Source organism: Amia ocellicauda, chromosome 5, assembly GCF_036373705.1.
Source record: "Amia ocellicauda isolate fAmiCal2 chromosome 5, fAmiCal2.hap1, whole genome shotgun sequence".
In the NCBI taxonomy this organism is placed as follows: Eukaryota; Metazoa; Chordata; class Actinopteri; order Amiiformes; family Amiidae; genus Amia; species Amia ocellicauda.
The window spans coordinates 35,275,302-35,294,148 of record NC_089854.1 but is presented as its reverse complement, the minus strand read 5'-3'; the positions used below and the strand labels follow the sequence as shown (position 1 = coordinate 35,294,148).

General features: G+C 40.0%; 1 protein-coding gene across 1 annotated transcript; it reads right to left on the bottom strand.

The window, feature by feature from the left end:
• Nucleotides 1–5,379: 5,379 nt before the first annotated feature.
• Nucleotides 5,380–15,136, bottom strand: LOC136749035 (pendrin-like). The gene is made up of 9 exons (XM_066702974.1): nucleotides 15,045–15,136; nucleotides 12,624–12,714; nucleotides 7,529–7,588; nucleotides 7,308–7,403; nucleotides 6,763–6,869; nucleotides 6,265–6,335; nucleotides 6,019–6,104; nucleotides 5,830–5,925; nucleotides 5,380–5,622 (listed from the first exon to the last, which is right to left on the bottom strand). Exons 1-9 carry the CDS (start codon nucleotides 15,134–15,136, stop codon nucleotides 5,380–5,382), a joined length of 942 nt encoding a protein of 313 aa, XP_066559071.1.
• Nucleotides 15,137–18,847: the final 3,711 nt, after the last annotated feature.

Below are 18,847 nucleotides of genomic sequence, written 5' to 3'. Positions count from 1 at the left end.
GACATGCAGAGAGCTGATCTGATTCAATATTCTGCAATGGGACATTTGGAGTCAAAGCTAAATGTTAACTATGATAAGGATGTCCAGATCAGAGCCAGCAAAACATCAAAGACATTAATGGCTACTGACTTTACATGGAACTGGAAGGATCAATTGTCCGACAGCATCAAACCATCTTCTAGTTGGAGACCAACTACCAATGAACATCAAAGGACAGGCGATGCACAGAGAAACAGTACAGCTTTTGATAAGGGCCTTGAGGTGCACAAGAGCAGCAAACATATCAATAAATAAAAATATCAACAAATAAAAAAAAAAATAATGCTGATTCACCCTGAGCTGATTGTCATAGGTCTCGACTTCTTCATCATCATCATCATCAGTTAAGAGTATTGGATCTCTGGATGTCTGCATCAATGTGAGTACAGAAATGGAGAGTGAATTATGATTTCAAGACATAAATGTGTATTATTTTTTTGTCACGCCTAATTTTCATGAATGGAGAAATACCTTATAATAAATGCTGATATTTCCACTGTATTTCAATGCAATAAGCAATACTGTACATTATTTCCTATTGAGTTTATAACGACTACATGTATAGTATGGCTGTATTCATGACATACTCCACGTATGAATGCATATTATTTCCTTTACCCAAAATGCATTACATCACAAACATCCACTTCTGTTATTCTGAACTACATTTCAACCAGAAAATGTTTATTTTACTGAATTTTTTGTGTTTATACACTGAATGTAATGCCAGATATTTGGACTGTCCTAACTCAGGATGACAACCTTAGGGTCAATACAGTTTTTGGCAATTGCTTAGACACGATTTCTGAAACTATGGCTCCTTTTCTCTAAACTGTACACACAAAACACCAAAATACACACACAACATGCAAAATGTCACACATCTCTTGCAAAACCAAACACTTAATTCAAAACTATTTTAACTCTTCTCAAAATGGTGTTTTTGTATCAAAACTCTACACACAAAACATCAAATGGTTCTTATACATCCCAACTACACGCAGATGTGACAAATGTAAAACACTACTATCTTGTGTGCAGTGGACTGCACGGCAGTTTGTCATAGAACTCACATGTACATGCACAGTACTGTGCAAATGTTTTAGGCAGGTGTGAAAAAATGCTGTAAATGTAAGAATGCTTTCAAAAATACATGTTAATACATGTTAATAGAATATTAAAATGCAAAGGGAGTGAACAGAAGAAAAAGCTGCATCAAAAATCTGCTTCAAATCCATATTTGGTGTGACCACCTTTGCCTTCAAAACAGCATCAATTCTTCTAGGTACACTTGCACAAAATCAGGGATTTTGTAGACATATAGTAAGTGTATTATACCAAACAGGTGCTAATGATAATCAATTCAATATGTAATATAAAACTGGGTGAGGAACAGCCAAACTCAGCTAACAAAGTGAGGTTGCTGAAGACAGTTTACTGTCAAAAGTCATACACCATGGCAAGACTGAGCACAGCAACAAGACACAAGATAGTTCTACTGCATCAGCAAGGTCTCTCCCAGGCAGAAATTTCAGGGCAGACAGGGGTTTCCAGATGTGCTGTCCAAGCTCTTTTGAAGAAGCACAAAGAAACAGACAACGTTGAGGACCGTAGATGCAGTGGTCGGCCAAGGAAACTTACTGCAGCAGATGAAAGACACATCATGCTTACTTCCCTTCACAATCGGAAGATTTCCAGCAGTGCCATCAGCTCAGAATTGGCAGAAAACAGTGGGACCCTGGTACACCCATCTACTGTCCAGAGAAGTCTGGTCAGAAGTGGTCTTCATGGAAGACTTGCAGCCAGGCCAAGCGACTCAACTATGTTTGAAAACACAGGAACTGGGGTGCAGAAAAATGGCAGCAGGTGCTCTGGACTGATGAGTCAAAATCTGAAATATCTGGCTGTAGCAGAAGGCAGTTTGTTCACCGAAGGGCTGGAGAGCGGTACACGAATGAGTGTCTGCAAGCAACAGTGAAGCATGGTGGAGGTTCCTTTCAAGTTTGGGGCAGCATTTCTGCAAATGGATTTGGGGATTTGGTCAGGATGAATGGTCTCCTTGATGCTGAGAAGTACAGGCAGATACTTATCCATCATGCAATACCATCAGGGAGGCATCTGATTGGCCCCAAATTTATTCTGCAGCAAGACAACGACCCCAAACATACAGCAACAGTCATTAAGAACTATCTTCAGCGTAAAGAAGAACAAGGAGTCCTGGAAGTGATGGTATGGCCCCCACAGAGCCCTGATCTCAACATCATCGAGTCTGTCTGGGATTACATTAAGAGAAGCAACTGAGGCTGCCTAAATCCACAGAAGAACTGTGGTTAGTTCTCCAAGATGTTTGGGCCAACCTACCTGCCGAGTTCCTTCAAAAACTGTGTGCAAGTGTACCTAGAAGAATTGATGCTGTTTTGAAGGCAAAGGGTGGTCACACCAAATATGGATTTGATGTAGATTTTTCTTCTGTTCACTCTGTGATATTAATGTTTTATATAAACTATATAATGTTTTATATTAATAGTATGCAGACCAAGCAAATTAGATTTATCAAGCTAGCGACAGGCAGTTGTTCAGGGCATAACCTCTAGCCATTCCTCTCTCCACTTTGACTTCTATTTATTATGATAAGAGGAACACCCAAACAGATAAATAGCCCACAGTTGCCAATTTGTTTAATATCGGTTTGTGGATTTCCTGTTGTTCTCTCTCTCGGCTGAAGATGTTACATTGTAGTGATTGATTACCTCATTGTCCATTGTTAAAGAAAACTGTGAGATTGGGCAGTTTGTATGCCATAACAGGGAAACACCTGCTTCCATGATGACCCCCCTCCTTAGGAAGACAACCACAAACATTACAAGGGTCAGGGACCTGACCTCAAGACAACACTTTGGGAAACTTGTGACTGGACCCTGCCTACAGAACTGCATGTCATTGATTGTATAAAAGCTCTTAATTTCTGCTGTTCAGAGAAAGACTCCACTCAGGTGGAGAGCTTCCATGTCAGAGCCTCTCAGGCCTGGCATGTAAAATAAATACATTTATCCTCTGTGCATCAAGACTGGGTTCTTCACTGTATATTTACACTATAAACAGAAATGAAGGGTGCTAAAAAATTAAATGTATTAATTTCTCAAAACACTGTATTTTGATCCAGATTTGGGGAGAACAGTAACAGACAAAGCACATAAAGTAGAAGATAAATAGGCTTGTTCCTATAAAGAATAAACAACAACATCACAAGGGATGTACTCTCTGGCTAAACAGCAGGGGAAGTAGCATCCGGAGTGGCATATCCAGCCCTGGCATGCCCCCTCGTCTATGTCACCACAGGCCTCCTCCAATGCGTTGCTGGGGTTGGCGATCGTATACCTTCCAACGCCACACCGAAAAACTATTCTATTGGGTTTAGAAATGGAGAATATGGTGGCAGGTTGAGCATCAAAACTTGCGGATGGTCAATGAACCAATTGTGGACCAGAGCAGCCCGGTGGAAACTTACGTTGGCCCAGATGACAACAAACCAAAGCAGAGACTACTCTGGCCCATTCCTCTGGTCATTGGGAATGAGGATATTATGCAGGGTTTCAAGGAAGGTGATAATGTGGAGAGTATTGTAAGGACCAAGAGTGGCATGATGATGAAGGACACCGTACTGAATAATGGCTACACCCATTGTGATGTTGCCACCATGCTGTCCAGGGATATTGACGATGGTGCAGCGTCTTATGAGGTTTCTTCCCCTGCGTCTTGTTTTGGCTAGGTTAAATCTGACCTCATCAACGTAGACAAAATCATGCTCTGTGGCAGCATCTAGTTACATTACTCTCTGAAACAGACAAGACAAAACATTATTGTATGACAGTATGAACAGACATTGAGCAGTCAAAATGTAGCATAATACACTGGAATACAGAACTAATGACAGGATAGTATAGCTTACTTGTACGTATTCATAGTGCAGTTGTTTCACTCTGTCAGAATTTCACTCAAATGGTACTCTGTAGAGCTGCTTCATACGAATCTTATGGTGTTTCAGGAGACAGCCAAGTGCAAATAAACTCACCCTATTTATGTTACTGAATGTTGTGCTGTCAGTGATGATGTGGTGTTGCAGTTGTCGTAAACATATGCTGTTGTTTGTTATGACCATATTCACTATGTGTTGTTCCTGCTCTGCTGTGAACAGCTGGTTTCTTCTTCAAGGGTCATCTAACAATTCTGCAAAAACATGATGTGAGTGGTTAGGGTGCAAGATTTCTTTCAGTATGAAATTAAATGTTACTGTAATGCTGTAAGTGCTGCAGTGCTGTAAGTACAGTAGCATGGTATAGAGGGTAGGTTTACTTACCTGTTCTCATTTCGAAATGTCCAGATGACACTTGCTGTGTAGCGGCTCAGGTTAGGCTGGACACTCTGCCCAGCCTCCCTGAAACTCAAACCATGGTTGACCACATGGTCAACCAAAGTGGCCCGGATCTCATCTGTGATTGTTCTCCTTCCTCCTCTTCCTTGTCCCATTCCTCGTCCTCTTCCCCCTCCTCGTCCTCCTCCTTGTCCTACCCCTCGTCCCCCTCTTACTCTCACTCTTCCTCTCTCTCTCTCTCTCTCTCCAAAATTGGCCTCCATTGTTGTCCAAACTAAGAAAGCCAACCTGAAGCCTATTTATAGTGCTCAAGCTCTGATTTCTAAGTGAGGAAATTAGCTATAAGTTATTTCACACTGAGCACTGGGTGTAGGTATTCAGTAAATGAGTGTGGCATTTTGAATGGCAGTGTTTTCCAAACGAAACACAAGAGCTGTTAGTTTTGAATGAAGTGTCTGTAGAAAACAGTGTTCAGTGTTTTGCAAAAGTGTGTTTTATATGGCAAGCCAAATTATAATTTAGAGATATCTCTAAATCATTTAAAGATATCTTCAAATATTTAAAGATATCTCTAAATCGTTTAAAGATATCTGCAAATATTTCAAGATATCTTCAAATAATTCCAGATATCTTCAAATATTTAAAGATATCTCTAAATCATTTAGAGATATCTGCAAATCATTTAGAGATATCTTCAAGTAACATCCTGTTCATTTAGAGATATCTGCAAATCATTTAGAGATATCTTCAAATAACTTCCTGTTCATTTAGAGATATCTGCAAATCATTTAGAGATATCTTCAAATGACTTCCTGTATGTAGCCCAAGATTATCACTTCCTGTTAACTTGTTCATTCATTTCTATGTAACTGAATAAGGAAACAGGAAGTGATAATCTCAGCCAAAATACAGGAAGTCATTTGAAGATATCTCTAATTGATTTGCGGATATCTCTAAATGATTATATATTATATACACACCAGCTTTAAGGACTTCACAGACACGACATCAAGAAAGGACGTAGCTGAAAAATCCAAGATGAGACTGTGGATATGGACTTTTGGCACAGCCACTTTCACCGGCAGATCGGCATTCCAGTCCACCTGTATGTCCACCTGTGTGCTGGGGATATCACTGTCCTCCACTTTTTCTGTGTCCTTGTCTTGCTCAAAGACGTTGTTGTCAATGCCTGTAGTTGACACCATGCCATTCTGGATGGGAGAAAATAATAAAATATCCCACTAAAATAGGTACATTCATTACTTAATACAGCATGGGCAAAATCACCACAGTATGAGTCCAAAACATCAACTCAAATATGCAATAGAGTTTACTTAAAAATGTACTTAATCAAAAACTATATTTTGCTTTTTGCTAAACACTCTTAGAATATGTGTGTAAAAAGATTCAGATTTTACCTTAGTCGCTCTTAACCTTCCCTTCTTAATGAGTCTCTGTATCTGCTTCAGGGCCTTGGTCCTCTTCTTATGAACTCTCACTGCATCCACCCCCACCTGAAACAGATGTTCATTTTAAATGTTAAGAGCCAATCAAATAGTCACAGTGAATCTTCTTAAGAGCGGAGGTGTGTGCAGTAATGGACTCACAATTGCCTTTAAGCGGTCTCTAAAGAAATCGATATTGGCGAAGTAGATGGGAGAATTGCATTTGAAGATTTTTATTCCCGGTTCTTCTCTTAAGCTGCAAAAAATATAACAAGAAAACAGTTTCAACAGGACCTTTGTTAACATTAAACAGTTTGTTCTTTGGCTAACTACATAAATTAATTACATTCATGAAAGAAAACAAGGTTGTATATTTCAGGTTAAAATCACTTTGACACCATAATGCACCACAGATACAGAAGCATATATTCTTATAGAGGTCTGTGCCTGGGACGTTGGCAAGGGCAGAGCAGGACGGACTGGATCAGAAGAGAAAGGCATTCGTTAGAAAGGGAAGAGCTGTGAGGGCCCTAAACCAGGGGTCTGCAAAACTTCTGCTAAAAAAGGGCCCCAATCCAACAGGTATTATAATACAGTAGGTCACCCTTGAAACTCAGAAAACAATCACCTGAACATCTTTCAGAACCTCAATTTCTATCAATTAAATCAATTAATAAAATGTTAAAAAGTGGTGCTCTCTAAGGACAGAAGGATTTGGGGATCTGAGGGATTGTAGCAAAACAACCGAGTACTGTTTTTATAAAAGATGATCTGATTACCCACCACTAAAGGGATCATAAGCAGTACCTGTCAGGTGAAGCGACATGGTGCAAAACACATTAATCAATTATTCTGATCTTGATACAAAATGTTGTTTTTTGCACATTTAGTTAAAACCGTACTTACAACTGGGTTCTAACCACCACTGTGGCCATTTCAAACACCACACCTCCCAGGAGCCCAATGTCGAGTCCCAGGATTATGCATGCAATGCAGGTAAAGACCCAAATTATCTGGGGATGGAAAAAAAAAAAAATGTCCACACCTTTCTCATGTTAGTCCTGTTAAGAGGGAGGCTCAGGAAATAAGTGCAGTAAAATGTTCTGGCCAGAGCTGGCATCAACAGTCAATGTGCTTGACAGGCTCTCTTGATGTATTAGGCAGACAAATGTTACTGTCCCTTCGCACATCACCAGCTACCCCTGTCACGTGTCCCAAACCACATGCTGTATCAGAGAGAGTCACATGTCTGCCACTGCCTGGCCACATGATAAAACATTTATTTTCTCCTAAACTTTCCCACTAAAATGCAGATGCAGAGCAGTCTGCAGGGAATGAAAATGTGATTACTTTAGCCCATTAAGGGGGGAAATTAAATTACTTTGACTTAAATGTATGTCAGTGTGATATCTTCCCGATGAAGACCCAATAACTGAACGTTGATCACTTACAGAGTCGGTTTTGTTCTGCTTCCAGAGGCGAGGAACTTCCAGAACCTGCATGAACATTCCTTTGAGGTTGGCCATGACGATGGCTCCCAGGACCGACTGCAACACAATTAAGTCTTAAGGTCAGGGATTTGGTACAAAATATTTTACCATAGTGATATACAACTTTAGTACATGGTTTGTAAGTGGTTTAACTTTCTGTGGAAGTAAGCACTTATTCTTACCTTTTGTAGAGGTTGCAGTAAGGGTCCCAGGGCAAGCATAAAAATTAAAACTATTAAGTACTAAGTCGAAGGGGTCAAATACTTATTTCCCTCATTAACATGCAAATCAATTTATAACTTTTTTGAAATGGGTTTTTCTGGATTTTTTTGTTGTTATTCTGTCTCTCACTGTTAAAATACACCTACCATTAAAATTATAGACTGATCATTTCTTTGTCAGTGTGCAGACGTACAAAATCAGCAGGGGATCAAATACTTTTTTCCCTCACTGTAACTTTTCACCCTCAATGTAAATTATTGCGTGTTTGCAGCTACTACTAGACTCCTGCTGTTTGCCACACACCGGGTTCGCTCCTCAAACAATTCTGCAATTTCAGGTTTCACTAAATCGTAAATATCACCGATCAACCCAGCCACGTTACAAATAACCCCACTATCTCCGCAACCTCCCTGATCACAATTTGTAAACCACTCACAAACTGGTTGTCTCAAGTTTTCATGCGGGATTAATCACACTACCATCACTGCGTACTTTGCACAACCTGCAATTAACACTATGCCCGTATGCGTGAATGCATTGCTGAGCAAGTAACCCACGAAAGATTTTACTCCATCTCCTCCTTGGTGCATTACTGCCTTGACTAAACACTTGGTGAGTTAGGCGTACCACTTTCGAGGAAAATGAAAGCTTTCTACATTGTTGGAATTACTAGTAATAAAACTCACAGTGCAAAGTTGCAGCTTCTGTTCCTGCAAAAACTACAATGCATTCTGGAAATCATGTACTCTACACTGACAGTCTCCACAGTAACCAAACACAATCTCCTCTCCCTTTTAGGGCATCTAAACCTTGTTATTTTTCATACTCCCATGACTTCCAATCTAAATCATCCCTGTTGATACCATAATTCTTACTGAGACTAACACCAAAGTCGTTAGCAAATTTCTCTCTCTTTCCTCAAACATGCTATTTCTGCAATGCAATCACATCTTCCTCTTTCAACGTAGGTTTACAACATAACATTTCCCTTTCTTCCTGCATTTCACAATTACAATTGCTTTATCTGTTTTATATTCACTTTCCTTTCCACACCACTTTATATGTGCACTGGGGCTCCATTCTGGATCCCAGCCACCCTTTATCATTCTGCTTTCTACATGAATCATTTGAGAACAAAGTTTATTAAAGAAGTCTATACATTTGGAAGACATATCAAATCAAGCTAGGTACCTCTTATTATTTATCTTTATTTGTTATCACGGTACATTGTGAACAGGGACTGTATGTATTCCCCTTTTGTCATTCACTGAATGTAATAAGGGACTGTAGTTTATTCCCTATTAATTTGTTGTTCACCATGCGTTGTGAACAGGGACTGTTGGATATTCCCCTTTTCTCATTCACCGTACATTGTGATATACCTAGGTACAATCAATGCCGTCTAAAACACACAATAGTTTCACACTCCTCTTATTCAATACATATTTCAAAACATCAGCAACAAACTCTAACGTATAGGGTGGTATAAAACAAACTCACCCTTCTTTGTTTGTCCACTGACAGGGATTCCCAGAGAGTATGATGACAAGATCCTGTTCGTGACGCCAATTGAAGAGTTGCAGAAAATAGCCTCGGTGTGTGGTAGAAGGTTGATTCTTTATTCTGGCAGCTGCAGGGGAGCCTGACAGGAGACGTTTCCTCAGACATTCTCAACATTTCATTTGGTATAAGTTACATTTGGTATTTTATGGGTTGTATACAAGACAGAGAAGAAGTTATTTCCTTCTTGATTGGTGCTAACAAGCTTACTAGGCAAATTATAACTAATTAACAAGAGAAATTTAAATTACTTGTTATATAGACTTTTTGAATAACCTCTTGGTCCAGGATGCACACAGCAAGTTTTTTTAAACAACAAGATGCAGGCCAACAGAATGCAGATAAGATAACTAGATTTGAAATTATATAAATCTATACTCTTGAGAAAAGCTGCCAGCCCTTGCCAGGTCCAAAGAGTAACCAAGAAAGAGTCAGCTTTAAAACTCTAGAAATTAGAAATGTAGTTCTTCAGCTGTCAAAATTAACAATGGGCAGGGACCCCTTGAATGTGAGACCAATGCCAATGTCTATGTAAATGCTTCTGACACTGTGAATACACTGTTACGTTATCGAAGGAGTTGTCCTGACTGAAATTCAGCAAAGCAATGGTTCAGTGTAATATATCTCATGCAGGTAACCAAATAAGATAATAACACTTTAAACGGCATGCTAGGCAGATGTCAGAGAGTTTGTGACTGGTTAGTTATTTTAAACAAGAAACCCGGAAGAGATGATACTGCAGTTTGGAGACAATATGCAAGCACCGATCGGCTCCAAGATCTTCATCGAGAAACCCTGGAATATTACTAAAATATACCTTTTTATATATAGTATTTCCATTGTGTTATCATTTGTTGCAATGCACATTTTGGAACTAGTCTAGTGAGACTGGGTTTATTGTTACTATGCTATCCCATTAAATTAATTAAATTCCCAATGTGCTATTATTACCATGGAATAGTGTGTCACTTCAAGATACTGTACACTTCCAGGGGAATGGCATGGCAATTACATTGGTTTATTGTAATTACCATGACACACAATGTAACTACATTCCGATTACCCTATATAATCAGGGAACAGTGTGTCACTTCAAAATACATCACACTTCCAAAGGAATTACATAGATTACAATATTTATATTGTAAATATCATGATACCCATTGTAATTAAATTTACAAGTGTCTACCCATACGGGGTACTACTGGTGTGTATCTTTCGTAGAGGACTATGCTTCATATTGGTGCATTACACATCCACACGGGCAGCAGTGTGTGTAGCAGTCAGGGCTCTAGACTGCAGTGCGGAGGGTTGTGCGTTCAATCCTAGATGGGGGGCACTGCTGTTGCATCCTTGAGCAACGCACTGTACTCAGATTGCTCCAGTAAAATCACAGCTGTATAAATGGGTAACTAAGTATAAAACAAATGTATCATAATAAAAAAATGAACAGAGGTTTAAGTTACAAGGTTTAAATTAAAATTGAGTTAAACAAGTTTTCATTGAGCGATGATATAATCTGGTGTAGCATAAGGTACACTTATAAATTTCAATTAAAGAAGTGAATGTATAGTATCACCTTATCACGAATCCTGGAATCTTGTAGAACTCAATTTCTGTAATAATTGGACGCAGACACCAATTCCAAAGATATAAATTGTCAAATGTATTCAAAACAAAGACTAAATGTAGCACTACACTAATTATACAAAAGGGAAAAACTAATTAAAATTCAACTCTAGATCAATAAATCAAAGACAAATCACTTCCGTGACCAAATCAAAGACCATGGGACCGCATATGATAATACACAAATCATTCAACAAAAAAGGTTATAAACACATTGACTACAATACCGGTTAGTAAGACGAAGGTGAGTCTCTCGTTAGTATTGTTAGTCAGACATTAAATAACTACGCAGGTTAGTATTTATGTCAGGTAACTTCTCGTTATATATATATATATATATCAGTCTCATTTACGTTTAGGTGCAGAGAAAGATCCTATCATGACTTGTTACCACAATTTCCCTTAACTGATTATTATTCAATGATTAAGGATAGGCAGGGGCACCTATAATCTAATGTCTATTAACTTGTGTCAATTTCAGACTAAACAGTTAAACAGGAATGAGAAGATATTTCTCGGCGTTGACAGATTTTATTTCTAAAATTATCAACAAAACAGTTTAATGCAACACACATTTATATTTAAGAAAACTAAATGATATTACACATTCTAGAGTTATGAATCACAGATTAACATTTCTAATTGATTTCTCAAATGTAATGAATCATGAACTCCAAACTGTTAAACTTATCTGAACTTCGTCGCAGAGAGGCCTCTCTGGCTTCGGGCTTAGATAACAGCACACGGCACGAGGTCCGTGTGGTTTGGAACAAAGGCAGTCCGGTTCGGCTTTGTCCAAGAACTTCCACTCAGTCGATGCACCTGGAAGTTGGGGTTTCGCGAAAGTAGAGTCGTTTCCAAACAGATTTTCCACTGGTTTGAAGGCTCCAAGGTTGTGCACAAAATCTTCTTTGTAAGCAGGGTTCCACCGTAGTTACTTGAAGACGAAGTCTTTGAGGAAAACAGGGCCCTGTTTGTTCCAAGGGTCAAGTTTCTTAAGACTCAAATAGCTATTTAAATGACTGACACTTTCGTATTCAGTCGACTTAGTCAATTGTCCAGCTGTAAAACTCCACTGATCAGGTGGGCACAGGCGGGCAGCGCAGTCTGTAAAGTTCTTTATTTAATAAAGTCTTTTAAAAGAATTATTCGTACGGCTCAATCTCTTTCTCCCAGTTTAACTCTTCTGTTGCCGGCAAAGACTTGGTTGGTTTCAGGTTCCGGTTCTGGCAACAGAGCTACAGGTTGAGCTGTGGCAGCGAGTTTCTGGTTCAGGTGAGAGAGAGAGAGAAAGAGACTGTGCGCTGTTCTTTATAGTCTGTCAGATCAATAGGTGATTGGTTCTTGAGTTTTTGAGATTGGATTTCGGTTTCAGCCCCCAGTGTCCTATTGGAGGGGGGCTTGATTTATGACTGATGTCAATCCATGCCATCTTTTGGAAATGCCAGTTGGCCCGGGTTTGTTGCTCTATGTCGGGATTTCGGCTCTCGTCCACTTTTTTTTTTTACCTACAGGCCCCTTTCTCCAGATATCTCATACCAGGATTCCAAACTATTTGGCCTATTCTCAGTGCCATCCTCCCCAAAACTGTCACTTTGATGTAAACCAGTTCCAAGCTGATGAGTTAAGGAAATCTGATAACTTTGGGGGGGAGAGGTCTTCTTTAGATCAGTGCTTCAGCTCAGAGCTAAAATTCTCTTATCAAAATACACCCAACATAACGCTACACTGGGAACATTTGAAACTAAGTGGAATTAAAAATAGTTCAAATCTTAATGTAATTAATTGTAATGTTATGTTATATGTAGTAAAAGCACAGTGTAATTACTGTCCCAGTTATAAGATTTAAACATTACATGAATACACCAGACCTCCTGATCCTTCCCGTCTTCTCTTTTCCCAGTCCCTCTGTGCCTGCTCCTCGGCCCTGTGGCCGTCCCCGCCGTGTCCGTTTCGACTATGACAATTGTGGAGGGGGGGTACTGTCATGGTTCTCAGCCCATACCCTCTATCACCACTATTGCACCTTGCTTTTGCTCACTTCTCCCTGCTTTCATCCTTCCAATCATCCCATTAACGTTCCCCAACATGTGCACTCTTGTTCTCTCCCCCTGCTCTCATTCGCCCTGCACTTCACTAAACTGGTTCCTGTTCCCTTTATAATCCCCTCACTTCCCTCAGTCGTGGCGAAGTTTTGTCAGCTCAGCCTGCGATCCTAAGCCTTGTCTCCCGCTCTCTCCCGCAGTCTACTTGTTTATGACCTTTGCCTGTGACCTCGACTACGTCCGTGCTTAGCCCTTTTTGCCCTTATCAGCCACTTCTACAAGTACTGCACTTGGGTCCCCTAATTCCTGTGCCCGGCGGTCCAAGTGACTGTGACAGTATCCTATAGCCTAAGTCACCCTGGATAAAGGTGTCTGCCAAAGGAATAAATAATAAGAAGAAACTCTGCACTGAGTTTAGTACGTGGATGTTTCCTCTTAAATTAGCATATTATTTCATTGTTTCTCCCGTCTTTTAGACTGCACAGTGCACACAGCGGCTTGACGATGTTAACTTTTTTCTTCATTTTATCCCACGGCTTGTGTTTGAATGCGTTAGTGAAAGTTTCCGAAAATGGTGACCAAATCATTCATTTTCAGTTAATTGGGATCATCGCTGTTAGAGAAACATCTGCCATGTTTTTTTTTTCTTCAGGTGTCTTAAAATTCCCAGAATGCAATGTGTGATTGACCAGTCTTAGACCAGTCTAAGGAAAGATGGTTTTATGCTACGGTCTTAACTGAGTGTCTATTGTTAGTAGGATATATTTAAAAACATATATTTTTTTACTGTCATAATTAACATAAAAGATTGCTATGTGTTTGCACCGTTCAGCAAAGCACCTCTCACTCATAGCCAGTCAGCCTCTCCTATCCCCTTGTGCACAAGATGAAAGCTCGACACTCGACACTCGAGTCCTGCATCTCAACACCCAAAATGTATTGGTTCAGAATGCATTTTTAAGAGGCCACATTGTTTGAGGTAATTATCTATGTCCTAGTTACATTGATGTGAATGTGGTTACAATGGGTTAAAACATTATCTTCAGCATCAAGTTAGCAAAACTATCTGTGTATCCCGACTGTTATATGTTGCCTAAAGCGATGTTGATTACATGAGCATTACTGTGGATATTGGCACTTTGATATGTATTATTATAGGTTTGACAAAATCTATGTGATCAGTGGCCATGCCTTTCTGTTGCCTTTCATGGCGGTATTTGTTTTTAAAGTGAAAATCCAAAACACTTATCTGTTTAGCAAATGTTTAATGATATTTAAAAACAATGGAAGCATATGGGTTAAATTAAACTCTGGATATTAGTTATTTTTTGTGAACCATGTATTAATGTCGAAACGCGCTGTGTTGTGATTCAAAATGAAATGTTTATTGTACAAAGTCTGGTCTAAATACTGAATAAGTGAGAGTGCGGCTACAAAATTAAATTCTTTATATATATGTATTATACACACACACACACACATACTGTATTATATATATAAACTATAGATAAGCTGTCATATTTGGAAAAGGTTCACAGCCTTTTTTTCCTGTAAAGGATTTGTTAACAGAATACCTAAGATAAAAAACCTTACATAAACATACTTGAAAGCAGCAATCATGTTGGAAAACAGACCTATGTACTACAACTGTTTGTGCAACATTAAATTCTCTGTGCAAATTCCTTTGAAACACCTGTATAACGTTGTGTACTTAGAACACATTATAGTTGCCATAATGAAAATAAAACAAATAGAACAGTTTGAACAAGAGGAGATTGTGATAATTAATATCATATATATATATAGATATATAGATAGATAGATAGATAGATAGATAGATAGATAGATGGATAGTATTCATGGCAGTCAAGTCTGACCTTTAACTACTTATCACCCTTCAGTTGAAGCACAAAAATGTTGCCAGGCACTAAAACCTTACCTAACTGGTATTTTTTTTTAGCAAGGGCATATTTACTGTAAACATACCAACACCACTGTGACTAAAAACACGACCCATGCGACACATGTAAGAGTCTTAGCAGAGCCCTTCGAAGTCAAGGGTATAAGACCCAAGTGCAGGGCAAAAACAGAGTCAAGGAGACGTGGTGAACAAATGGGAGAAGAGGGTCAATTAAATGAAATGCACATGGTGTTTAGGAATGGAATGTCAGAGACAGAGCTAGAATTCAGGAGATGGCGACCTCTGGTAGAAAACTGGAAGTTTGGGGTAAAGTCTGAGTACCTGTACGGCGCAGCCACCCACGAGGACGGGGAGCAGGAGCCGCAGGCTAAGCCTCCAAATCCACGAGGTCCGAACAGCATAGGCCGGTCCATCGACCAAGTCCAAGAGGGGAGAAAGAGCCAGAGGAGCGGAAGAAGAAGGGGTGAAGTAGATCCAAACACACAGGCTTCAGGAGAGACATGAGCACAATTGAATACAGTAGGAAAAAGGGTTTTTCTGATGCAGAACTTTGAACAGGTCAAGGACTCAATGTCAAATGGCCCAGTGGATGCGCATGTGGGCAGTTTCCCTTTTTCTAATCTATATTTATGATCTGGAAACTGGGATAGTTAGCAAACTTACAGGTGATACTAAAATAGGTGGCTCAGCAGATACAATCTCAGCAGCACAGGCTATTCAAAGGGACTTGGATAATATTCAGTCGTGGGACGACACCTGGCAGATGAAATTCAATGTGGACAAGTGCAAGGTATTACATGCAGGTAACAAATGTCCACTATAATTACACTATGGGAGGAATACAATTAATGCATGAGAAAGACCATGTGGACTCCACACTTTCTACATTCAAACATTCAAAATGTGGGGAAGCAATAAAAAAGGCAAACAGGATGTTAGGGTATATTGTCAAAAGTGTAGAATTGAGAACAAGGGCAGTAATGTTCAGACTGTACAATGCACTAGTTAGAGCTCATCTGGATACTGTGGACAGTTCTGGGCTCCACATTTCAAGAAAGATATCGCTGCTCTAGAGGCAGTTCAGAGGAGAGAAACCAGACTTATTCCAGGTCTGAAGGGAATGTCCTACTGAGAGACTGAGGGAACTGAACCTTTTCACCCTGGAACAGAGGAGACTACGTGGGGACTTGATCCAAGTCTTCAAAATCATGAAAGGCATCGACCACATCAAACCAGAGGAGCTTTTCCAGATCTGCAGTGGCACATGCACCCAGGGACACAAATGGAAATTGGTCTTCAAGGCATTCAAGACGGAAAACAGGAGACACTTCTTTACACAGAGAGTTGTCACAATCTGGAACAAACTCCCCAGCGATGTGGTTGAAGCTGAAAATTTGGGAACATTTAAAAATAGACTGGATAGGATCCTTGGATCACTTAGTTATTAATGGACACCAAATGAGCACGATGGGTCGAATGGCCTCCTCTCGTTTGTAAACTTATGTTCTTAAGTACAGCGCAACCAGGTAATGTTCCTCTAGCAGTTAGTGTAATTAATATGGTGTATATAATCTACAATCCTTAAAATCGGTCTTCCTTTTTTTTTTTCAGGGGAAAAGTCAACTGCCGTCCTCCGCTGGAACTTGGACTTCAGTAAGTTAATACCACAGAGATGGATCTGGTGCAAAGGCACTGAACTAATAAAATAATCGAGAGAGAGATGGATGCATGAATTTAATACGAGTGGCCGCACAGAAGAGGTGGAACAGTCTTATAGAAGTTACAAAGTACAGGCACTTTTATGCAGACGAGTAGGATAACAAGGCCCACATGCCTGCCCCACGATGAGTGGAAATTCGGTTTCTGCCATTTATGGTCAAACCAGGGTAAAATTAAAGCAAACATAATGTTTAATATAAGGGGGGCTTGTATGATGTCTCTTTTGAGGCCCTGTTCTTCTAGGTATCAGAGATGAACTATAGCACAGTACCGGTGATACAGTGACCTTCTTTACACAGACACACAGGGAAAGACATGTGGTTCTTCAGCAATTTTCCACAGAAACAATCCTGTCTGTATCCTTCAGTGTCTCAGATAATTCTGCTATATAACAATGCCAGGTGATACTTAGCTTCTTTGCCCAGGAGACCCTGTCTCGACTCTCTGGTTGCCATTCATTAAATCTTTAATCCACTTCAATTTTCAATTTGTAATACCCAATACCGTGCCGTCTTCCTCAGGGACAGCTGCAGTTTTGCCGCCTCCCCCTACAAACCATTCCTAAAGAATCTTAGTGGTTTGTACCTCTGTACAAGCACAGCTGCTCTTTATCCTACTCTCCTTGGATAGCGACACAGGTGAAGGTGGTTTGCAGTGGAGTGTGGGTAAGCCCACATGAGTGTGCGCCGCGGGTATTGGTTCAGGGGAAACAAGTGAACACAAATTAGGACAATAAAATAAATCTAAACTCAAAACCATTAAGAAATGTCAAAAAGTGAAAAAAAAAAATAATGAAATACACAAGATCCAAAAATAAGGAAAAATATAATGAAAAGGAAGAAAAACAACTCAATTGTTGATTAAAACCCCCTTAGGCAATTTACCCCATCCGTGACAATTTTACTTACATAAATTATAGCAAAAGGTCAATTTTCCCCAGGAACATTTACTCCTAATTTGAATTTCAGCTGGGAAACCAGAATGTGAACAGCGGCTGCCGTGGTGAATCTGGACACCAGGGTGTTTGACATATAAATGACAATAAGCCTGACCTGAAGCAGGCCCAGGCCTAGCTGAAACAGGATAAGGTTATCCGTAGACAGGCCCATCGAAGTGGTGATGCTAGCTGGAAGCTCATTTTCTGGCACTAACTTCAAGACAACTGAGCCCACCACTAAACTAAGCACTGGGAAGGGGCCTGCGGTAAGGAAACAGCCTCCTCAGTACAGTCCGACTCTGTAGAGAACAGCCTCAAGAAAACAGGGTTTTACCGCAGACCTAGATACATATCTAGGTGCCTTTTGTGGTCCTCAGAATCAAAGCAGTCAACATATTTTGATATTGTAACATAGCACTGCAGTGGAGAAGAACCCAGGTGCAGAGAGAGGTAGTCAGAGACAGATTGGGGTCAAAGCCAGCAAACAATGTCTAGGAGAATCCAGAAGGCGTGTTCGTGAAGGCAAGCGGGAAGTCAGAGATCAGGCAAACTAGTAGGGAAAATCAAGGAGTCAGTGATCAAAAGTACAGGCAAGGTCAAAGGAACGGCATCACAATGGTACCAGTGAATGCTGAGGGATGTAACAGCCAGGGTTTTAGAATTAGTGCAATGACCTCAGGTGGTGGCCATGGGAATTGCAGGATGTGTGACCTGAAACAGTGAGAGATATATTATATTTATGCCTACACTGAGCAGTAAATTAATAAAATGACAATACAAAAAACAGCAGAAGAATACAGAGTAATTTTTCTATAAATTATGCATTGTTTAAAATGCATGTATGTGCTGCTAAAGGAAGTTAAACACCACTGATGGGGAAAATACACAGCAATTATTTAAATTCAAACTATATATACACTCACCTAAAGGATTATTAGGAACACCTGTTCAATTTCTCATTAATGCAATTATCTAACCAACCAATCACATGGCAGTTGCTTCAATGCATTTAGGGGTGTGGTCCTGGTCAAGACAATCTCCTGAACTCCAAACTGAATGTCTGAATGGGAAAGAAAGGTGATTTAAGCAATTTTGAGCGTGGCATGGTTGTTGGTGCCAGACGGGCCGGTCTGAGTATTTCACAATCTGCTCAGTTACTGGGATTTTCACGCACAACCATTTCTAGGGTTTACAAAGAATGGTGTGAAAAGGGAAAAACATCCAGTATGCGGCAGTCCTGTGGGCGAAAATGCCTTGTTGATGCTAGAGGTCAGAGGAGAATGGGCCGACTGATTCAAGCTGATAGAAGAGCAACTTTGACTGAAATAACCACTCGTTACAACCGAGGTATGCAGCAAAGCATTTGTGAAGCCACAACACATACAACCTTGAGGCGGATGGGCTACAACAGCAGAAGACCCCACCGGGTACCACTCATCTCCACTACAAATAGGAAAAAGAGGCTACA

Excerpts from the sequence above, each read along its gene's own strand:
- LOC136749035 (XM_066702974.1), bottom strand. The coding sequence starts at position 15,136 with ATGGACCGGCCTATGCTGTTCGGACCTCGTGGATTTGGAGGCTTAGCC. Across the intron at positions 6,870-7,307 it reads AGCAGAACAAAACCGACTCT|ATAATTTGGGTCTTTACCTG; the intron begins GTAAGTGATCAA and ends TTCCATCCCCAG. Across the intron at positions 6,105-6,264 it reads TATATGCTTCTGTATCTGTG|AAGAACCGGGAATAAAAATC; the intron begins GTGCATTATGGT and ends GCAGCTTAAGAG.